Source organism: Petaurus breviceps, unplaced genomic scaffold (genome assembly GCF_028583685.1).
Source record: "Petaurus breviceps papuanus isolate PSGF00001 unplaced genomic scaffold, PetGlider_PUasm1.0 138, whole genome shotgun sequence".
Lineage (NCBI taxonomy): Eukaryota > Metazoa > Chordata > Mammalia > Diprotodontia > Petauridae > Petaurus > Petaurus breviceps.
Genome location: NW_027185694.1, coordinates 18,100,274 through 18,124,407, shown reverse-complemented (window position 1 = coordinate 18,124,407; position 24,134 = coordinate 18,100,274). Strand labels below are relative to the sequence as shown.

At 41.4% G+C, this 24,134-nt stretch overlaps 1 protein-coding gene across 1 annotated transcript; it reads right to left on the bottom strand.

The window, feature by feature from the left end:
* Positions 1 to 1,180: 1,180 nt before the first annotated feature.
* On the bottom strand, positions 1,181 to 23,890 carry NMRAL1 (NmrA like redox sensor 1). Its single transcript, XM_069106563.1, has 7 exons — positions 23,881 to 23,890; positions 17,648 to 17,713; positions 10,266 to 10,351; positions 6,435 to 6,673; positions 2,907 to 3,156; positions 2,226 to 2,416; positions 1,181 to 1,518 (listed from the first exon to the last, which is right to left on the bottom strand). The coding sequence occupies exons 3-7, from the start codon at positions 10,303 to 10,305 to the stop codon at positions 1,339 to 1,341; spliced, it is 900 nt and encodes a 299-aa protein (XP_068962664.1). The 5' UTR covers positions 10,306 to 10,351; positions 17,648 to 17,713; positions 23,881 to 23,890; the 3' UTR covers positions 1,181 to 1,338.
* Positions 23,891 to 24,134: the final 244 nt, after the last annotated feature.

Sequence of the window (24,134 nt, the reverse complement as noted above, 5' to 3'; positions counted from 1 at the left end):
GTGGGGGAAAGGGGGAGACAACAAAGTCCTTGTAACAAATATGCATAGTTATGCAAAAACATGCCCAGGTTGGCAGTGGCTGAAAATGGTGTATCTCGTTCTGCATCTTGAGTTTACCACAGCTCTATCCAGAGCCTTCACCTATCTTAAGATAAAATGCTACAACTACCTTATAGGACTTACAGTGATGCTCAAATGAGGTAATTTATGCAAAGTATTTTGATAACCTCAAATGGCTATACAAATGTCTATTAATATTAATCTTCAGTGCTATTTTGTTTGGAAAGTGGCCTTTGAAGGGGCCATTACGATATCTGGCTACCAGAATAGGATGGGTGGTGCTAATTGTTACTGGTTTAGGTGGACCTTCTTAAATGGGAATTCCCATTTAATTTAAGGGATTGAATGTGGAGCTCTCACTTCTCTAGACTTCAATTTCCCCATCTGTAAAATGAGAGTGGATAGAGTGGACCAGCTCTGGGCTCTTTCAGGATCCATAATTTAATGTGCTTTCTAGCTGTGACAGTCTGTCTTATATTCTGAGAACTTCTGGATCTCTTTCTTAACTGAAACTGCTCTCTCCACACTCACCAATGACTTTAATGTTCTAAATCCTTGGTTTTTTCTTAGCCCCATCCTTCTTGAACTCTGTAGTATTTAAGGTTTAACTATCCTCCCTCCTAAAATATTCTTCCTCCTGGAGTTTTCCTAACAGTGCTTCCTCTTGGTTCTCTTCCTCCCTGTCCTTTGAAGATTCCTCAGCAGGATCATTATCTGTATCCTTTTCATTTTGGTTAAGTGTACTCTAGAGCTCTGACTTGGACCTTGCCTTACTTTTCAAAGCTCCCGTAGCTTTTCCGCTCAATTCTATGCCAGATGTTCCCAAATCTACATATTCAGCCCTCTTCTCTATTCTGAGGACAAATCCTTCATCTCTAACTGCTGGCAGGGTATCTCCACCAGGATGTCCCATAAGCACCTAAAATTCAATACATCACAAAGAGAATTCATTATCTTTTACCCAGAACCAACTCCTTCAAACCTGCATAATTCTCTTGAGAACATTAGCATTTTTTTTAGGCACCCAGGATCACTTCCTGAGCCATTCTTGACTTCTCAGTCTCACTCTATTTGTATCCAACCATTTGTTATGTTGAATTTTAACCACGTCTGCTCCAAGTTTGGCTGGAGCTCCAGAACTGAAACAAAGCATTTTATTTTAGAAACTAGGGGTACAACAGCTTTAAAACAATTAACAAAAGAAGACCAGCTAGCAGGAGCTAACTGCCAAGATACTGGGTTAGAGTAGCAGTGGTAGGAAGGTAGCAGTAAAAGTTGTCACATATCTGCAAAAGCCTCTTTGTGCTGGTCCAGCCACTGTTCCAGAGTTTTGGCCTTGGGGTTGAGTTTCAAGGTCAGCTCCATGTCTCTGTCTGGATTCATGGTGTAGAAGCGGAACATGTTGGCCAGGTCCTGTGCCCCAGGGAAGCCAAGGTTCTCATAATCCTCGGGGGAAGTCTACAGATAAAAGAAAGAACCCATGAATGTCAGCACCTTGTCCAGGATACAGCTGGAGCCACCAGGTAAATTCAGAGCCTTTTCTTTCCCTCTCTTTCTCTTTAATAAGTATGACAAAAGCTTACTCAGATCCAGTCTTTAAGAAGAGTATTTACTCTTCTGCAATTTACAACCTGAGAATGTCAGGATCAGGGAGCCTATCATTCATATAAGTCTCTATATCTCTAACATCTCATTAATCAACTTTATAATCTACCTGTCTTCACTTGCCTAGCTTTTTAGAAGCTGTCAATGAAAGTGAATTAGAATTAAGTTTGTCCTGATGATTTTATAGCAGCAGGCCAGGCATGGTGATGCATGATTCTAATCCTCTGCTACTGAGGGAGGCTTAGGCTGGTGGATTGCCTGAGTTCAGGACAGCTAAAGCCCCTCAGGTATCCATACGAAGTGGCATTGATAATATGGTTGAAGAGAAAAGGTAGAGAACAACAGGCTGCTGAGGGCAGAAGAATGGATGAAAGTTTCTACACTGATCAGCACTGGGACTGGGCCTATGAATGAGTGCTGCACTTCCAAGCCTGAATGAGGTAAGGAGAACCAGGCTCAAAATAAAAAAAAAAAAAAAGAATAAACAAGCAAACAAATAATGAGAATTAAATGGATAAAATCTATGATCCTATATTGTCAGGCCTTGGAGAGATTCCTACCTTGGCATCATGCACAGTCTTCCCAGTGTATTTAGAGAGAAGGGAGGCATACTCTGTGGCTGTGTGCTTGCATGTGCTAAGCCCAATGTTTTGACCCACGTATTTTTCTGGGGACTTCAGCAGGCTGAGCACCACAGGGCCCAGGTCAGCCACTGACATTCCATCCATTGGGATGTCACCCATAGGCAAACCTTCAAAGGGGAAGAGAAAAAAAGATCCAAGGTGGGTTGGGGAAACACAATTCTGTTCTCTCTACCAGACTGGAGCAACTCTAACATGATCTTGTAAGTCTAATGCTGTCCTTTGTCAAGGCAGAGCTGGTTTATATGACATTTGCCAGACAGAAGGCTCTAATGTCTGGCACATCCACAGAACACCTGCTTATCAAGCACCCTTTAGCCCAAGGCAACACTTATGCCATTTACAGTCTTAAGAGAATGAATTGCCCAGGCACTGAAAGGGTCACAAAGCCAGTATGCATTGGAGTTGGACCCAGATCTTCCTGACTCTGAGCTTGGTTCCCCACCCAGTGCTATGCTGCCTCTTATGATCTATATAATGATATTTAAATCTCTTTCCACCACACAATGTTTAACAAGAAAAAAACCCAAACTTGGGGGTGGGAAGAAAGCCTTGCTGTGACAGGTCACTGAAAGAGATAGCACATGAAAATTAACTCACTCAGCAAGTAACCATTTCCATCAGGGGCCTTCTGTGGTAGGAAGTAGGTGAGAAGGTTTTCAAAGTAGCAGGGTAGCCGGACACTGGTCATTGGTACACCCAAAGCCCGGAAGTATTCCTCAACCTCCCCTTTGCCATCAAAGTGCCTGACTATCAGCTGGCCTCCTGTCAGCTTCTTCACATTCTCCAGTCCACTGTAGACCACGTAACTCAAGCCCAAGCGACTGGACAGGTCAGCCAGGAGTTTACCCTGTAGAAGAGCCCATGTCCTCACAAATTAGGAATGTCAGAAAAGGCCTCTCTCCTATTATTCAACAATACAACTGAACATTTATTGTCTACTCATTTATCAAACACCCTATTCTGGGCAAAGTAATGACAGATGGAACAGTGCCTGTCCTCAAGAAACTTACCCATACTTAGGGAGATATAGCACACACACAGATAAGCATAATACACAAGTCCCCAACTCCTTAAAAATCGAATGGCTGCAGAATCACAAATGCCTCTGATGGAAAGCTCACTCCTTTGAGAGGCAGCTTTTCCACTGGACTGTTATTGAATTCTTACTCATTCTGGGCAGAAATCTGCCTCTTGTAACTTCTACCAATTAGCTCTACTTCCGCCTTCTGGAACAAAAGAGAGCTCTAATTCCTCTTTCAAATGTAAACTGGAGCAAAGTAAAAACAGTGCACTATTTCTGGTTTATATAACTGTTCTATTAAAGCACAGGATCTTAACCTTTTGAGCGTGTGTGTTATGGACCCTCCCTCTGGCAGTCTAATGCAGCTTAGGGACTCTTCTCAGAATGATATTTAAATCTTTAATTTAAATTTAAATTGAATGTTTTTCAATGCATAAAATAAAATACAGATAATATCAAAGGGAAACAAACATAATAAAAACAAAAAATGTAATATTTTTCCCCATTGTAGCTCATGGAAGCCCTGAAATCTATCCACAGACCCATTGACTATTGTGGACCCCAGCTTAAAACCCTCTATTTAAAAGTGAACAAAAGGATCAGTGAATGACAATTGTCATTTTCCTCTATTCTGTCTAGGAGGGTTTTTTGGAGAGTGGGGAATTTTAGGAAATCTTTAAAGTGGGGGAATTAATAAATTGAAGTGAATGGAGAAAAGGTCTTCAAGACCTAGAGAGGGGTATGTTTCTAGATTTTCTACTCTGGCCTCAGCTCTTTTGACTGGGCTACTCCCTAATTTATAAGAATTGTGTTTTTGTACTAACTCCTTCCTAATCAGAGATTCTTGTGTAGCCATTTCTAACATGTCCCAGGACTCTCCTGTCCCTCTCCTATCCTTGGCTTGTTCTTCATCAAAGTTAGGAGTGAGTGACTAGGTCTCCAAGGGGAAGGCTAACCTGGGGGAATCCTGATTAGGGTGGTTTTATTTTTTAGTCAAGATTACTAGAGGCAATTGACACTCACCCAGCAATTACCAATCCTTAAATTGCCAGAGAGGGAAATGATCATCCACTCCTGAAGGCCAACCCACCTATAAATCGGGAGGTCCAAATGATGTGCTGTCAGGCAAATCAGAAGAGAGACAAATCTAGGTTCAAAAGACCCTGTCAGCCATCACTTGGGGTCTTTGGTCATAGAGTGAAAGGCCATACATCCAATTTCTTGGTTACTGATAGCCTAACCAATAAATTGATCATGCTAAGGTCCTAGGATTTTGCTGAGGTGCCAGCATGACCCATTTTACTAACAGTTTACGGGTTGCTGTTATTAAAATTATATCTTGCCCTGGAAAAAATTATGCCTTTGTTGCAATTTTATTTGCCACAAAGGAGAAGAGGAGGCAGAGGCCAAGGAATGTACTAGGAAATGTAGGTGATATAAAAACAAAAGATGTCAATAAAAACATTTTAAGAAGAATGTAAAAAAAATACAAACACAGCTGTGATAGATGATCTCTTGCTCAGCTCTAGACCACTGCATTAAGCTGTATCTGTGCACAGGCCATCCCCTCATGCCTGGAATGCATGCATTCCTCACTTTTGACTTTATAAATCCTTCGCTTCCTTCAAGGTTCAGCACAGATGCTGGTTAGTCAGCAAGCATTTATTAAGTACTTACGATTATTATTTTATTATGTGCCAGGCGCTATGCAAAGAAAGGTAAAAAGATGACCCTCATCACAGTCTAATGGGGAGAACATGGAAATGACTATGTATAAACAAGACATATACAGGATAAATTGGGGATAATCAACAGAGGGAAACATACCAGCATTAAGGGGGATTGGAAAAGGTCTCTTGTAGAAGATGGGATTTTAGTTGGGACTTGAAGGAAGCAAGGAAAAGGAGATGAAAAGTAATAGAATTCCCAGCATGTAAAAGTGAAAATGCCTGGAATTGGAAGATGGAATGTCTTATGTGAAGAACTGAAGAAAGGGAGCGGCTAGGTGGTGCAGTGAATAGAGAGCACTGGGCCTGGAGTTAGGAGGACCTGAGTTCAAATTCGGCCTCAGACATTTAATACAAAACTAGCCATGTGACTTTGGGCAAATCACTTAACTCCAATTGCCCTACCTCTCCCCTCCAAAAAGCAAAAAAAAATTTTAAAAATAAAATGAAAACAGAAGAAAGGACATTGTCACTGAATCACAGTGTATGGGAAGGGGGAGTAGGATAAAAGAACATTGGAGGGGAAAGCTAAGTGGTACAATGGATAAAGCACTGACCCTGGAGTCAGGAGGACCTGAGTTAAAATCTGGCTTCAGACACTTAAGTCACTTAACCCCCACTGCCTCCAAAAAAAAAAAAAAAAAGGCTGGAAAGGAAGGAAGAAAGCCTTTGAAAAGCATTTTGAAATGCCAAACAAGATTTTTAAAATTTGATTCTGGAAGTGACAGGTAGCCCCTAAAGTTTACTGAATAAGTAGGTGATATCAGACCTACACTTAAGGAAGATCAATTTGACAGCTGAGTGAAGTGTATTAGAGTGGGGAGAGATTTGAGGCAGGCAGGCCCACCAGCAAGATACTGTAGTAGTCTAGGTTTGAGGTGATGGGGTCTGCCGTGGGATAGTGGCAGTGTCAGGAAAGAAGCGGACAGATGGGAAAGAGTTATAAAGGCAGATGTAACAGGAATCAGCAACAGGTTATATTGGAGAAATGACAGAGAGTAGGGACTCAGGGATGATACTTGGAACCTGAAAGAGGGGGAGATGGTAGTGCCCTGGACAGTAACGAGGAAGCTGGGGAGAGGGGAGGGTTTGGGGGAAGATAATGAGTTTTTGGGCACGTGCCCTCTTAAGAGAAGCCTTTTCTGATGGCTTAGTTTCTAAGATTCTCTCCTCATGATCTTGTGCACACATCTGTATGGCTGTGTCCCCGCTCCCCTCACTTGTAACAAAGCACAAGTTCATCGAGGACAGGGACCACATCCTTGTTTTTATCTTTGCTTTCCTACATACAGTGAACACTCAGTCAATGTGTGTTGAATCGAATCGTAGAGCTTAGAGCTGGATGGACAGGGAAACTGAGGTCCATTTTATTTGCACCTGTTTGATCTCCTGCTCCTGGCTGAGATTCTCCCAGTAGTTGGTTACAATGAAGGCAGCATAGGCCCCTGTCAGGGCTGGCTCCAGGCTCTTCTCATCATCTTGGTCACCTTGTACCACCTCTGCGCCTTGCTTTCTCAGATGTTCTGCAGCTTTCTGCTGGGGATTTCGAGTCACCACACGAACTCTGAATGTTCCATCTTCCAGGAGAGTCTTGGCAACAGAACCACCTTGGGCACCTGGGGGAAAAAATCAGCCCTTCTTTGAGGTTCCTATCCCAAGCCAACCCATTACCTTGACACTCCAACTCCTTGGGGGCAGCTAGGTGACACAGTGAATAGAGCACCAGCCCTGGAATCAGGAGGATCTGAGTTCAAATCCAGCCTCAGACACTTGATATTTACTAGCTGTGTGACCTTGGGCAAGTCACTTAACCCCAACTGCCCTGCTTTTCCCCCCTCCAAAAAATAAAAAAGACAAAAAAAGAACCCCATCTATCTCCTAAAATAAACCCTTTCAAAAGGCAAAGGCTAATGTTTTCTTTCACAACATGATCAATATAGAAATATGTTTTGCATGGCTGCACATGTATAATCTCTTATCAAATTATCTTCTCAATCTAGGGGAGGGGAAGGGAAGAATTTGGAACTCAAAATAAAAAAAATGAATGGCAAAAGTATGTAATTGAAAAAAATGTTTAAAGAAAAAATAAGAAAAAAAAAAAGGGCAAAGACTTATTTTCTTTGTTTCCCTCTGAAACCATGAGATTAATCAATCAATAAACATTTATTAAGTGCCTACTATATGCCAGGCACCGTACTAAGCACTAAGGATACAAAAGTTCCTGCCCTGAAGGAGCTTACATTCTAATAGGGGAGGGGCAGCTAGATGGCACAGTGAATAGAGCACCAGCCCTGGAGTCAGGAGGCCCTGAGTTCAAATCCAACCTCAGACACTTAACACAAAAACTAGCTGTGTGACCTTGACCAAGTCACTCAACCCCAATTGCCCTCCAAAAAAAAAAAACCAACAACAATCTAATGGGGGAGGCGACATGCAAGCAAATACATACAAAGAATGTTATATATGAAATAATAGAGATATTTAACAGAAGAAAGGCACTAGAATTAAGAGGGGTCAGAGAAGCCCTCCAGTAAAAGACGGAATTTTAGTTGGGGCTTAAAGGAAACCAGGGAGGTCACCAGGCAGACTGGAGAAGGAGGGAGATCCTTCGAAGCATGAGGAACAGCCAGAGAGAATGGCAAGGGCAGAGATGGAAGAGTGTCTTCATGGAACAGCCAAGCGGCCAGTGTCATTGGAGCAAAGAGTACACATAAGGTGTTAGAGAGGCTGGAGAGGGCTAGGTTAGAAAGGGCTCTGAATGCCAACCAGAACATTGTGCATTTGATCCTGGAGGCAAGAGGAAGTCACTGAGGTTTTACTAAGTAGGAGGTGAGATGATCACTTTGGTGTCTGAATGGAGTGAGGAGAGACTTGAAGCAGGCAGGCCCACCTTCAGGCTATTAAAATAGCCCAGGTGTGAGAGAATATGATTTGCCAGAGACCACAAGTCATAAAGAACAGAGCTAAGGTCTGAACTCAGACCCCCGGATTCCAAATCCAGTGTTCTCCTCATTATACTACACTGCTTAAATGAGTTCAAAGATACCCTCTAGCTCAGGGGTTCTTAAATTGGGCTGCATGAGCTGTACTTATTTATTTTTTTTAAAGCCAACAAATGCTAGATATATTTATTCACCCAAAAATAGCAAGTGAGATGTGGAAAGAAATCCCTTTTATTATCTCTGCCATGTAGGAAACATGAGAATAATTGGCATATTCAATTGTCATAAGTGATAATCTTAAATACAAGTGATGGCAAAGCATTCTAACACAGATCTGGTCCAAGCAGCAGTTTTTTTTTTTTTTGAGGAGGGAAGGCAAGGCAATTGAGATTAAGTGACTTGCCCAAGGTCACACAACTAGTAAGTGTGTCAAGTGTCTCCTGACTCCAGGGCTGGTGCTCTATTCACAGTGCCACCTAGCTGCCCCCCAAGCAGCATTTTTAAGAGAAATGTTTTGTGTAGATGTAGCCTCAATAATGGGCTATGTGAACTTTAAAAAAAAATTTGATAACTATATTTCAATACAGTTAGTTTCCTTTGTACTTTATTTGGGTGAGAAGGGCAGGTACAGTCAAATTTTGATCTGTGGGTGAAGCCAATGTGCCAGTCTATAGACAGAAAAATATCAATATTTCCTGGTATGTTTTAACATGATCTTGAATATACTTAGGTCAAATCTTGTTACTGGAAAAAATTGTTTAATCAATCTTTACTCAGCATTTACAATGTTTGTAGCAATCAAAAAAGTTTAAAAAATTAATGTAATGGAATATTTTTAATATTATATTATATTATACTGTATTATAATAAAAATGAAAAATATGAAACATACAAGGAAATACAAAGACTTCTGTGAGGTCACATGAATTGACTTTAGTAATATTTTTTTTGACCAGATCAGTGATTTTAGCTTTATACCTTTCAGTGAGGAACTTCCCCAACCACTGAAGATTAGCACCTTATTAAAAATAGGGGAACTGAGAGTTTAAGTAACCAACACTCTGGTCCTTACCGAGGTAGGACCTCTGCTCCCTTGTGACTACAAACTATACTCACTCCTCTCTACCCTGGAATTGCAACCTGCAACTGGCTGTTGGGCTAACAGATTATCAAATGGTACCCAGTCCTGCACCCAGTATTAGCACTGAGTCCTTTATAATATCTTTCTGACCAGGAGTTTAGTCCTCATATCACTCAGTGCTGCTGCTGCTGACCATCCTCAGGCCCCACAACTGGTGCTGCTTCCTCCATGCAGGCTCCTGGCCAGTCCCCACACCAGTGTCTAGAAGCCAGCCTCTTTCAGTCCTTCTTTCTAGGCTGTCCTGTGCTGGAAAAATGCAATGTTGTGAATTTGGGAGAGAGGAAAAGGGGGTTATCCTGCTCAGAACTTAATTTGAAAAAGTCTTAGGACCTGGAGACCTAGATACTCCACAAAATACAGTTTATCCCTTCTACATCGAAAGGCATAGGGGAGCAGTGCCCCCATGATCTGGAAAATTCTCATAAAATTTTTTGGCCCTCCCTTTGTACCAAAGAAGTCTGAATTTTTTCTTTTATGGGATGTTTACAGTACCTTATTGTAAAATTTGAGGTAAGTATTTGGTTATAGGTTCTGTGTTGTCTGTTGGCCTTCATGTGTTGTCTGCAACTTCTGCAAAACTCCCCCCAAATTCCAATTTAATTTTTTTTTCCAGGAGGAAGGCAGGGCAATTGGGGTTAGGTGACTTGCCCAAGGTCACACGGCTAGTAAATGTTAAGTGTCTGAGGCAGGATTTGAACTCAGGTCCTTCTGACTCCAGGGCAGGTGCTCTATTCACTGCACCACCTAGCTGCCTCCCATTTAATTTTTTTATGCACACTAGAAATATATTGAAACCACAATGGGGAAAGTCTCAATGTGGAAAGAATAACTGTAGTCAGTCTTTCCTTACTAGTGTTTTCCTACTAGCTTGTCCAGGACATTAGTCAACCCCTAGCCCACCTTGAGTTGTGAGTTCTATCCCAAGGCTCAGGAAATTTCAAGACTTAGCTTTATCTGTGATTTGCTGTATTAGTCTTACCTTAGTCACATCTCCCTGGGGTTGCTTTTCCTCTGTTAGAACACCAAAGGAATTTGACTATGACTTTAAGGTCTCTTCCCGTTGGAACATTCTATGTTCTAAAAGTCTGTGTTCTTTCAGCCCTTACATTCTATGGTTCTACATACCTGTTGCTCCAAAAACCACTACCAGTTTCTTGTCAGCCATGAATAGTCACAGAGTAGGAGTGAACAGGAGCTCGAGTTAGGAAGGTCTGAAAGGGAATAGCACGAGGTATTTAATTCAGTAAACATTTACTAGATGCCAAAGCATCAAGTCTTGTTTCTGACACACACTGGCTGTGTGACCTTGGGCAAGCCACTCTCAATGCCCCACCTCCAGGATTTCCTCAAGTCTCAGCTAAAATCTCACCTTTTATGAGAAGCCTTTCCTGATCCCCCTAATACCACAGTTCCTTTCCTTTGAGATTGGGGACAGAGCCAAGATGGCGGAGAGAAATTAGTATTTCTGCTGAGCTCTCCTAACTCAACCTTCTAAACAACATAAAAAAACAAACCAACCAGGGGTGGCTAGGTGATGCAGTGAATACGGCCCTGGAGTCAGGAGGACCTGAGTTAAAATCTGGTGTCAGACACTTGACACTTACTAGCCATATGACCTTGGGCAAGTCACTTAACCCCAATTGCCCTGCCTTACCCCCTCCAAAAAGGAAAAAAAACCAACACAAAATCAATTCAAATTAAATTCTGAGCAGGATAACCCCCTACTTCCTCCCCCAAAAATTCACAGCATTGCATTTTTCCAACACAGGACAGCCTAGGAAGAAGGACTGAAAGAGGGTGGCTTGTAGACGCTGGGGTGGGGAATGGCCAGAAGCATGCATGGAGGAAGCAGCACCAGTTGTAGGGCCTGAGGGTTGCTCAGCAGCAGTAGCAGCACTTAGTGATATGTGGACTAAACTCCTTGTCAGAAAGGTATTATAAAAGATTCAGTGCTAGTATTGGGTGCAGGACCAGGTACCATTTGTTAGCCTGTTAATCCAACAGCCAGGTTGCAGGTTGCAATTCCAGGATGGAGAGGAGTGGGTGTGGTCTGTAGTCACAAGGGAACAGAGGTCCTACCTATGTAAGGACCAGAGTGCAGACCAGGAGGATAGCGACTGGAACTCTCCCTAGATCACACCATCTTGGGAATGCTGAAAACCTACAGGCCCCCAGATTTATCCACAAAAGCTCAAGCTAGCCATCCTTTTCCAGAACAGAACCTAACTCTAACATAATGTCCTTAGGCTGGAAAGAACCAGACCATAAAAAGCTTCTATGGAGTCAGGGAAGCTCAAGACACAAACTCAGAAGACTTGAAAACATCAGATCTCCATAAAAAAGGGAAAAGGACCCGCAGGTACAAAAATGTTCATAGCAGCTCCTTTTGCAGTGGCAAAGAATTGGAAAGTGAAGAGATGTTCATCAACTGGGGAATGGCTGAACAAGTTGCGGCATATGAATGTAATGGAACACTGGTGTTCAATAAGAAATGCTGAGCAGGTGGATTTCGGAAAAACCTGGGAAGACTTACATGAACTGACACTGAGTAAAGTGAGAAGAACCAGGAGTAACAGCAGCATTGTGCAATGATCAACTACCATAGGCTTAGCTCTTCTCAGCAATACAGTGATCCAAGAAAATTCCAAAAGACTCATTATGGAAAATGCCATCCCTATCCAGAGAAAGAACAGACTGAAGCATACTATTTTTACTTTTTTTGTTTTTTTATTGTTTGTGGTTTTTTTCTTTGTTCTGATTCATTTTTCACAACATGACCAATGTGGAAATATATTTAACATGAATATACATGTATAGCCTATATCATATTGTTTGCTGTCATGGGAAGGGGGGAGAAGAGGGAGGGAGAAAAAATTTGTAACTCAAAATCTTATAAAAAAATGAATATGAAAATTGTCTTTACATGTAATTGGAAAAAATAAAATTTTCACCCCAAAATTAAACATCAGATCTCCTGTAATGCTAGTCCCTTTCCTCTGAGATTATCTCCAATGTATCCTATTTATATCTTGTTTGCATGTTGCCTCCCCCATTGGACTATGACCTTCTTGAGAGCAGGGATTGCTTTTTGCCTTTCTTTGTATCTCAAGCACTTAGCACAATGCCAGGCATAAAATTAGTGCCTAATAAATGCTTACTAAGAGTGATACACAGATTTGGAAGTCATTTGCATAGAAATGATAATTTTTATGAGCTAATGAGGTTACCAAGAGAGTGTGTAGGAGAAAGAAAGAGCCTTAGGTTACACAGGGAGTGATGAGCTAGTCAAGGAAATTAAGAAATCATTGGTAACTTTGGAGAGAGTAGCTTCAGTTTGGGGAGGAAGAAAGTGGGGAAGTTGTTAGAAACCAGACAGCAAAGAGTTGAGAAGTAAATCAAAATGGAGGTAATGAATATATATGACTTTTTCTAAGAGTTTGGATCTGTAAAGGAGCAAAGATGGAGGATAATGGCTTGAGGGGATGGTAAGGTCAAGTGATGACTTTTTTTTAATAGGGAAGACCTAGGTGTATGCGTGGGAAATGGGGAACAAATTAACATATAAGGAGTGACTGAGAAAAAAAAGAAAGGAATTTACTTCTACTGGAGACAGTATCAAGTTTGGCCTTGGTAGTAAGAAATTTATCTTTGGGAGTGTGTGGGATGAAAAACCCCATTCAAAATTTAATCAAGAACATGGAGATTTCTCAGGATAAAAATAGGAAGTTTTTATTCTCTTCCCCTGGGAGAAGAGGGTGGTCCTCTCCATGACAGATCAAGGAGAAGAAGCGTGCAATATAGAGCAGAGTTTTTAAACCCTAATACAGCAGGGTCATATTTCCCCCATTGTCCCTCACTTCCATTGGTTGTTGGGAGGGGGAATGGGTGCGGTAAGCTTGGGTTGTCCCTGGCTCCCACTGGCAAGGAGGAGGAGCCCACAGAGCTGGAGGGGGGGTGGGAAGACAAAGCACTGAAGCTAGGTGGGGGTCAAAAGACTCCAAAAGGGCTTGCTGCTGATTGACAGCAGCAATGAAGGGGGAAGGGTAAAGTTGACACCAAATTCTAAGACCCATTCGGAGAAGTTTTTACATTCCCCTACACAGGAAGGAGATAATTTTTCAGAGACAGCTAGGTGGTACAATGGATACAGTACTGGGTTTAGAGTCAGGAAGACTCATCTTCCTGGGTTCAAATCAGGTCTCAGATACTTTTTAGCTGAGTGACCCTCGGCAAGTCACTTAACCCCGTTTGCCCTAGTTTCCTCATCTGTAAAATGGGCAGAAAGAAATGGCAAACCACTCCATATTCTCTACACCAAGAAAACCCAAATGGGGTTGGTTCACAAAGAATCAAACATGACTGAATGATAATAAAAGTCTTCTTAAAAGTACAAAAAGGAAAAAATTGTCAAGGGAAGAGGGCCAGGAAAAGGGCAGTTTGTTGAGGACAGAATTGGGGATCTAGAAAGCACATTGGAAAGGGTGTGCATAGCAGGACAGGGACTCTGAAACGGATGGTTGGGGATGAGAATGTGGAGAATGGCAGCATGGGAAGGGAATTTACTTCTGAGCAGTGGCTGTCAATGATGTTAGAAAACAGGTGAATGTCTGGGGGAAGGAAGTCTCTTCCCAAGAGTCATAATGTTCCTCCTCACCACCCTTTGCTGCACCTAGGAGAAGGGAACTGATACATAGAGAACACAACCCTTTATCATCACAAGACCCTTGGGAATATGAATCCCATTCAACTAATATTTTCCTAGCAAACTATCAATTCTTCCCCTCTGGTCCTGGTGACTTACCTCTGCTGAAGGGAAAACCTCTTCCCTTATTAAAGCTAGAAGGGGCCCTAGAACATAGAATTCAAGTCAAGATGTGACAAGGACATGGAAAAGGTCCAGTTGCCCATTGAATCATTTTTTTTCCTCCTTAAGGCCTAGCTCCTATGACCCCTCCTTCAGAAGAACATCCCTAAATCTCCTTACCTAGAAGCCCACCTTTCCCTCCTGAAATCACTCATAACCCTTTGGTACTCTCTAGACAGATACACATCCCATTCCAATTTAAATTATAATTATGTCTAATCATGTCTTACCTAATCTTTGTAACTGTATGATCTAGCACAATGACTTGCACCAGTAGACACTTGGTCAGTGTTTACTGAACTGAAAGTAGCTAAATGATGCCTAAGATTCCTTTCTAGAGCTAACATTTTATGTTCTGAGGCCTCTCTTGCAGGTCTGATAGTTCTGACCTGCCATGAGTTTAAGCAGTCATTCTGTGGAGGCAGATCTCATTCGATGTAAGCACATCTCTCTATAACCAGTACCCCTGGACCAAAACATCATTGAAATCTATTAGGAATCACAAAAAGCAGGTAGGTCCATCTGAAAAACTTTATTAGCACTGGTCTCCATTGCTTACGCCAATACCAATGCCAAGCATCATCCCTAAGTAAGAGAGAAATACAGGAAGATATGCAATAGCAGCCACTGTATTGGAAAAGGTCAGTTTACATCCCAGTCCTAAAGAATGGCAATGCCAAAGAATGTTCAAACTGCCAAACAACTGCATTCATTTCACAGGTTATGCTTAAGATTCTGCAAGGCAGGCTTCAGCAATATGTGAACTGAGAATTCCCAGAACGGAAAGCTGGTTTCCGAAGAGGCAGAGGAATTAGAGACTAATTTCCAACATCTGCTGGATTATGGAGAAATCTCCTTCTGCTTCATTGACTGCTTAAGCCTTTGACTGTGTGCATCACAACAAATTGTGGCAAGTCCTCAAAAAGATGGGAATACCAGATGATTGTACTCATCTCTTGAGGAACCTGTATTCAGGTCAAGAAGCAATAGTGAGATCCAAATATGGAACAAATGATTGGTTCTAGATTGGGAAAGGAGTATGACAAGGCTGAATAGTGTCACATTATTTTATTAACTTATATTCAGAGTATATCATGTGAAATGCCAGTCTGGACGAATCAAAAGCTGGAATTAAGGCTGCTGGGAGAAATATCAGCAATCTCAGATATGCAGAACATACCACCGAGGGCAGAAAGTGATATGCAGAAGATACCACTCTGATGGCAGAAAGTGAAGAAGAATTAAGAAGCTTCTTGATGAGGGTGAAAGAGGCCTGTGTAAAAGCTGGCTTGAAGCTTAACATAAAAAAAACTTAGATCATGGAATCTGCTTCCATACTTCCTGGCAAAGAGAGGAAAAAGAAATGGAAGTGTCAGATTTTATGGTTTTGGGCTCAAAGATCACTGAAGATGGAGACTTCAAGTCATGAAATTAAAATATACTTGTTCCTTGGAAGGAAAGCTATGGCAAATTTGGACAACATACTAAAAAAAGCAGAGTCGGCACCTTGCCAACAAAAGTCCATATACTGAAAGCTACAGTTTTCCAATGGTAATGTATGGCTGTAAGAGTTGGATTGTAAGGAAAGTTGAGTGCTGAAGAATCAATGCTTTTGAGTTGTGGTACTGGAGAAGACTTTTGAGAGAGTTCCTTGGACAGCAAGCAGATCAACTCAATCCATACTTAAAGAAATTAACTATGATTATTCATTAGAAGGACAAATACTGAGGCTGAAGCTTAAGTACTTTGGCCACATAATGAGAAAACAGGACTCATGGGAAAAGATCCTGATAACTGAGATGGAAAGTGATATGGAAAGACTTTGGGGGGATAGTGGAGGACAAAGGGTCTTGGCATGCTATGGTCTGTGGGGTCATTTGGACACAACTGAACAAGAACAATAAAAGGGAATAAATTCCTGTTAAGGGGGAATACTGGGAAGTGGGGTTAGGTGACCTATTATTTACTCTAACCAGCAAATGATCTCTAATATACATCGCAGGATGGGAAGAGGGGGTGTTTCATTCCTCTAGCACCAGGCTTTAGGAGGGAAGACTCCTAGGGAAGTTGAGGCAGCGCAAAGAGTTTGAGAAGAAAGAGGAGTTCCCCCTAAGCTGCCTACTCAGGGATAGGTTAAAACTTGAGGCTGAGATTCACAGAGGGCCCTACAAGGAGGAGAGGGAAGAGGCAATAAGGAAATTCTAAAGTCACAGGAAAATCACCCTTGTTATAGAGCAGTTCTTAATCATTTTTTATGTGATAGACCCCTTTGGTGATCTGGTGAAACTTAAGGCTCCCTTCTCAGAACTGGATGATAAATATTAACATTAATATTTTGAACTGAAATAGCAAATTTCAATGAAAGGTTAGCGAAATAAAGATGTAGTTTCTCCCCCCACCCCCATCCAAGTTCATGGATACCCTGAAAGCTATCCACAGGTGCCCTGGTCTGGGGTCAGGACCCCAGGTTAAGAACCCTTGGTAGAGAGGAAAGAAAAATAGCCCTAGAATCAGGAAAGCTCAGTTTGAGTTTTGACTCTGTACTTAGTACCAGTATTTTTTTAAAAAAGTCACTTCCTTCTTCATAAAATGAAGAGGTTGAACTAAATTATCTTTAAGATCCCTTCCAGTAGTAAAACTAATTCTATGCCCTGCAGCAAAGAAAAGGCTAGAAGAAGAATGTTCTCGGTTCTTTCTGGGGAGAAAAGACACCCCAGGGCCATGTTTAAATCTCCAATCACCAAAGGTCCTCAGGCCCTTCCGAACGCAGAAAATGAACTGCCCAAGGAACTTATTACCGGTAGTCATGAACACCTAAAGATGTCTCCAGTCACTTTCCTCACCTCGGGAAGCCCGGCTAAGCACATTCACTTTCAAACTCCTTTTTTACGAGTCTTGTAGAGGAAGCATTATTAGTTGAGCCTCAGCCCTGCCCTTCCCACAGTATGATCCTCTCCATCGCTGGGAATTTAACTAATAATTCTATTGTACCTTGCACCTCTAACATACCGCCCTTCTACCTCTGTTACTCCGTGTTCTCTGCAGCTCCTGGCTCTGACACTCCATGTCCTAATGATGGTCCTAGCTCTAATACTGCTTGGCCTTCCAGCCCGACATTCTATGCTCTAATGACCTTTCCAGGTCTAACATTCCATGTTCTAAAGTAAAGAAGCCCGTACCAGCCCTATACAGTCAATGTTAGTACCCTCCCGTTCTCTGATTTTGCGGTCTCAATCACCGAATTTCCATCATTCCTGAGGCCACAACAACCCGAGAGCTTCTGGAGCTGGTCCTCCCATCTGCTAATGGAGGGCGGTGGGCTGACTACGCATCCCCCGTTCCAACGAGCCTTCCAGCTCTACCATTCCGCACGAGAATGACCCTTCCAGCCCCAGCACGGCGTCGCGGCTCTTCCCTAGTCTGAGCTGTCTCCGAGAGTTGCCCAAACTCTGGCTCTGCTCCCACCGCGGCTACGGCGGCCCTAGATAGCCCTGGGCAGGGGGACGGGGGCTCGGCAACCTCAAGCCAAAGAGCTGTCTGTCCGCTCCTGGCCATGCGTTCTCTCGGCTTGCTCGGGGACGTCCCCACTTTCTGCCCCCACGACACCTTTGGCGCCTCCCACGCGAGAGTGGGAATTAATTACCTCTTCTTCCAGCGTCCGGACGAAAAGGATAAAAGCAGCCAGACCGTAGGAAACACCAAGTTGAATGAGGACTAGAAATCATTGTACTTGGAGGCGGGGGGGGGGGGACGCACGAGGAGGTCTGGGTCGAGTTCTGACTTCTCCCACCCCTCCCCTCCACTCACTCCTTGAGACCCCCGTGGCCACATCTACTTAACAATATCTACATCCCACCAAATTAAGGTGGTTTTTTTTTGCATCCAAAAAAAAGGATCAGGATAAGATCGCACCCCCCTCTTCCAACACAGATGGTATATTCCATTCTGGGTCAACTTCTGGCATCCTTTTCGCAGAAAGCATGGCTTCTTATGGCGAAATATTTGGGTTCTTAGAAGTTTCACCTATTAGGTTGCATTTTACACGCAGTCATTGAATACATAATGTCAGAACTGTGCAACCACCTCATCTCCACCCCCACCTCAGTTTTTTAACTGATAAATTTTGTTTCGACTTACAGCAAATTCATAGTTATATCCAATCTCAGTACAATTCTGGGAAAAGTTATACAAAAAACATAGTGTGATAGGGTACTTGAAATCTTACACTTTTCGTAGTTTGTTTGTTAAAGTAAAAGAAAGATATGTGCTTTCTCTTTAATAAATTGTTACCATCTGTCCATTTAGAAAGTGTTGCCCTTTGAAGTTTGTCTTCATTTATGTAACTGTAATCACTCTTCAGTTTTTTAAAAAATGTCTTTCTTCAGTCTTTGGGCTTCATACAAGTCTTCCTCACATGTCTCAGTAGAAAAAACCATCAATCTAGAAGTCCTGTGGTGGAGCATGTAACAACTCTCTTTGCTTCTGTTTACAACTCTGCTGTAAAAAGCAAACATTGATTCCAGAAACACCTGTCTTGAAAGGTTTGTTCCTCATCATACAGTGACATGCTTTGGACATTTACTAATGGTACAGACATTAAAAAGCATAGGAACCAAACCATCCTTTACTGTGATCAAGAGGGTTTATTTAAAACCAAGAGTTCAATTACATGTATTAGAGAAACACTGGAAGCTTTCCCACTTAAGTGATATGAGTAATATGGCATGATTACTACTGACTTTTTTCTTTACTTATCTAGCTATCTATTTCTCTTCCTATTCTCTTTTCTCTTTTCCCTTTTCCCTTTCCCGCCCTCTTAAATGGTGTTGCAGCAATACAAAATTCTATAAATGTTCAAAGTTGGTTGTGAACAATTGCATTTGGAGGATTCACTCTCTTTTTAGAGCAGTGGATCCCAAAGTATTAGTAAATATAATGCCATATTTATGCAGTTGTAGATATACAGGAGCTCCGTCAGTGATGGGAAATGAGCCAGCTTTAGTGTGGTCTGGATTGGAAAGAAGAGATAGAGTTTTAAGGACAAATTTGATGGTCACATGCTGTCCACTGTCCTGGGAACCGGCATTGAACGGGAGAGGGGTTTGGGACAAAATTGTGCTATTTAGCTGTTCATAGGAGATAAGGGGACCTACATGCATGGGAGGAAATGGGGGAAGATAATCATGTCTGAAACACTGGAGCCCAACACTTATCAATGAAAACCCAAGGAAACAGAGAATGATTTGAATATAAGAGAAAAATCAGTGTTTCAAGGTTTGTAAGTTTGTGCATAAAAATAGATAGTTTGTGCATAAAAATAGATTTCTTTTCCTTCAGCTTAAAAAAGGTAAGTCAGTTCTATTCTCATTTCTTTCTTTCTTTCTTTTTTTTTTTTTTGCTTTTTGGAGGGCAAATGGGGTTAAGTGACTTGCCCAAAGTCACATGGGTAGTAATTGTGTCAAGTGTCTGAGGCCTTATTTGAACTCAGGTCCTCCTGACTCCAGCGCAGGTGCTCTATTCACTGTGCCACCTAGCCGCCCCTATACCCATTTCTAATAGGAGAATAGTTTATAGTTTAAGTTGGACTATGATAAGCATTTATAAAACCAAGAACTAATGGGAAAACAGGATAAGGCAGCTTTTAGACATTGGTTTGAATTTTTCCACTGCAGTGGTTAGTTCAAAATCTTCCCTTCCCTCCAACTTCTTATTTTTTTTTATTAATTTTATTTTGCTGTTCCTTTTTCTAAAACAGAATTTCTTTATTTTGTCTTTTTCATTATTTCTCTTTCCTTCTAGTCTACACTGAATTTTATTTTCTGATTTGTGAGCTATACCTTTGTTTCTTATTTATTCTCTCTGTGTCCCTCAAGGGGGTGAAAGCTTCTGAAATATCATGTTTAACTTACCTCTTCTAACCAATTTCTCTGTTATTCCTTTATAGATCTTGCCCAACCTTCCCTTTTTCTCTGCTGTGGTTCCATTTCAGAAATTTCAGTCCATGAGGGAAGTGGTGTCACACAGAAGCGGCGGCAGTGTATGGTGGAAATTTCCCAGTGTCCCATGTCATGCAGCCCAACCTGATCCCCATGATAAATCACTATTAGCAGAAAGAAAAGGAGGCTAAATGATCTTTATTTGTGGACAATTTGATAGTTCACTCCTGTAGCTCAGGCTCCAGTTAGTCATGGGCCCCATGAAAATTACCCCAGGTTCAATGAAATAATAAATGTACATCATTTCACAAATCTTAAAGCAGTATAAAATGCTATTATTGTTATTATTAGAAAAATTTAGACCTGCTTCAATATAATTTAATAAGTACTTATTATGTGACAAGTACTAGGAAGCAAAAACAAAAGAAAATGCAACAGTCCCTACCCAGAACATTCTACTGGGGGTGAAACAACTCAAATAGAGAAGGTACATACATAATATATGTTCAGAGTAATTGCTTTTATTTGTTTGTTTGTTTGTTTTTGGTGAGCAATGTGGGAGAGGAATGAGGAAAGCACTAGTAACTGGATGTATCAGGAAAGGAAATTTAAAAATTTTCTAATAATTGGAGTCATGTAAAAGTGGCATGGTGGGCCTGGGGAGGGAGCCAGTTTTTTTTTCTTTTTTTAATTTTTTAATTAGTTTGTTTCCTTTTAGTTTATAGGATTCAATTCCACAATTCCTTGTCCCGCTCCTTCCCCTCCCCCCAATGGCAGCATATAGTCAAGTATAGGATCTGTAAATACTTTCACATTATACACTGGTCAGGTTATTGTAATGTAATACCAAGGAAAGGCAACTTCCCAAGGTTCAGAATACCAGCATAGGTGCTCTCCATTTTATTCAGTGACAAACCAAGAACAGAGAAGGTCAAAACATGACATCACTCAAAATACAGCATTTACTAAATGTGATTAAATAATCTCCAAGTACTACCCCACCCCAGGACCTTCCAATCATTCAATCAATTACAAAGTCCCTGTTCTAAATACTACTCCACCCCTAGGCTGTACCTTCATTTAGTCCACCACAAAGCCCCTCTTCTCAAATGGAGATTAGTTTCCAAACATAAGTAAAGTACCTTCATTTGTCAATCACAGAGCACAAAAAGGTCAAAAGTTCCCCACCCCTGGATCACAATTGAATCTACCCCAGAGTTACAGCAAATTTAAGCACAGCACTTAATACCCAAATGGAGGTCTTTTCTTCATCTTGACAAGAGGCAAGTTCTCAGCAATCTTATTTCCTGGGGAGACAAGGCTTAGCAAGGCCACAAGATACATTGCCAGTCTCTTCATTAATTCATCCTCTGTCTGTAGAACAGTCCTAGAACCCCTGAAAACATTAGCAGGATTTCTGTAAACATACAACAATAAAATCCTTCTTCAGGGCTTCTGAACCAACAGAAAGGTTCCCAGACCCCTGCAACAACAGCACTGTCCTTCACCAGTGGACAGTATTCACTCTCTGTCTGCAGGACAGTCTCAGGGCTTCTTAACCAAAAGCCAGGTTCCAGGACTTCTTCAACAACAGGACTGTCTTTCACCAGTGGACAAATCTGGCAAAACAACATCAAAACAGACAGACAAAGTACCGTGTTTCCCCGATAATAAGACCTATCCCGAAAATAAGCCCTCCCCTTACTGTGTAAGATTCCTCTAAAATAAGCCCTCCCCGGAAAATAAGCCCTATTGAGATTGCTACTGTAGTGAAGGTGATCCCCTGCGCTACACGCTACGTTACGGTACCCTCTGTATGTACCGTCCCACCCCCCCCACCGGGTGAAACACACGCCAAGCTCCGAGCTGCATACAATCAGAGCTGCATCAGTGAGCGCGTCATCCTATTCTTTATTGAATTCATTATTGAATAAAGGTACATTTTTTTGTTCACATTTACCTGTTTATTAAAATTGCTGTCAATGTTCATTAAAATAAGCCCTCCCCTGAAAATAAGCCCTCTGGTGTTTTTCTGTCCAAAAAAATTAATAAGACAGTGTCTTATTATCGGGGAAACACGGTAACAGCCATGTCTCCTCAGTCCTTGGCAGCTCAGGGGGCAGGTCTCAAAAGTCCAGGGCAATTCAAAGTCGCCCCCAGCAATTCTCTCAGTCTCTCTCTGCCTCCTGAGGTGCTGCTTCCAAAAAGTTCTTCTGCCTCTCTCTTGTCTCCAAATCTGTGTCACCAGCTCCTCCCAGTTCATGTCTCTCTTTTCAAGTCAACAAGTCCATCCCACAGGTGGGATTAACAAGCTCTGGGTTTTAACACAATCAGTTTGAAAACCAAGCCAACACAGGGGGAACTTTATATTCCATTACTATCACAGTTATAAAGACAGATTGTATCAGATGGGATGAAAAATGGTAAAGAGGACATAAAACCAAACAAGAGAAGGAAAAAGATAAGGTATTTTGCTTCCACCTGTACATAAACTCAGTTCTTTCTAGTTTTTTCTCTGGATGCACATATTTCTCTCCATCATGAGTCTTTTGGGATTGACTTATATCACTGCATTGCTGGGAAGGGTCCAGTCTATCAAAGTTGGTCATTACACATATGTTGTGTCTGTAATTGTGTACAAATTTCTCCTGGTTCTACTCTTCTCACTGAGCATCAGTTCTTTTAAGCCTCTCCAGGTAAATATGAAGACCATCTGGTCCTCGTTTCTTATAGCACAATAGTATTCCATAACATGCATATACCACAACTTGTTCAGCCATTCCCCAATTGATGGGCACCCTCTTAATTTCCAATTCTTTGCTACCACAAAAAGAGCTGCTATAAACATTTTTGTACATATGGGTCTTTCTCTCATTTCTGTGATCTTTTTGGGATATAACCCTAGGAGAGGTATTGCTGGATCAAAGGGTATGAAAGTATTTATAGCCCTTTGGGCATAATTCCAGATTGCTCTCCAGAAAGGCTGGATCAGTTCACAACTCCACCAGCAATGCATTAGTGTTCCAATTTGCCCACATCCTCTCCAGCATTTGTCATTTTCCTGTTTTGTCATCTTAGCCAATCTGACTGGTAAGATGTGGAACCTCACAGTTGTTTTGATTTGCATTTCTCTAATCAATAGTGAATTAGAGCATTTCTTCATGTGCTTATAGATAGCTTTAATTTCTTTCTCTGAAAATTGCCTGTTCACTGCCTTTGACCATTTATCAATTGGGGAATGACTTGTATCCTTATAAATTTAACTCAATTGTCTGTATATTTTAGAAATGAGTCCTTTGTCAGAGACATAGGTTGTAAAGATTCTTTCCCAATTTTCCACCTCCCTCTTAATCTTGGTTACATTGGCTTTGTTTGTATAGAAGCTTTTCAATTTCATGTAGTCAAAATGATCCATTTTACATTTTATGATGTTCTCTAATTCTTGTTTAGTCATAAAGTCTTTCCCTCTCCACAGGTCTGACAGGTAAACTATTCCTTGTTTTACAAGACTGCTTACAGTATCAACCTTTATACCTAGATCATGCACCCATTTAGACTTGATTTTGGTATATGGTGTTAGATAATGGTCTATGCCCAGTTTCTGCCATACTATATTCCAGTTTTCCCAGAAGTTTTTGTCAAATAGTAAGTTCTTAACCCAAAAAGCAGGGTCTTGGGGTTTATCAAACAATAGATTACTATAGTTGTTAACTTCTGAGTCTCGTGTGCCTAATCTATTCCATTGATCCACTCCTCTATTCCTCAGCCAGTACCAAGTAGTTTTGATGACTGCTGCTTTATAATACAGATTGAAATCTGGTATAGCTAGTCCACCTTCCCTAGCATTTCTTTTCATTAATTGAGGGAGTCAGTTTTTTCTCATTAGAGATCATTAAGAAAAAGCTAGGGAAAAAAAAAAAAGGCTAGATGACCTTTTTTCCCCCATGTACACCATAGGAAGGATTCTATTTATTTTTATCTTCAAATTGATTTAGTAAGGAAACCTTTGTAATGGTATTAATGTTATTGTTATGGTGTTAAACTGGCATTTCACTTTTTGCTTTTGGAGTATTTGCATTGTTTTTAGAATCAGTGGACCACAGTAAAACTGAGGGGATTGGATTAGATGATTTCTGAGGACCCAGCTAGGATAATAATAACAACAGCTAAGGTAGCAAAGCAGTTTACAAATAT

Coding starts and splice junctions, on each gene's coding strand:
- NMRAL1 (XM_069106563.1), bottom strand. CDS start 10,305: ATGGCTGACAAGAAACTGGTAGTGGTTTTTGGAGCAACAG. Junction 6,674..10,265: donor AGTGGTTTTTGGAGCAACAG/GTATGTAGAACC, acceptor TTTTTCCCCCAG/GTGCCCAAGGTGGTTCTGTT. Junction 1,519..2,225: donor AGACTGTGCATGATGCCAAG/GTAGGAATCTCT, acceptor TTTTATCTGTAG/ACTTCCCCCGAGGATTATGA.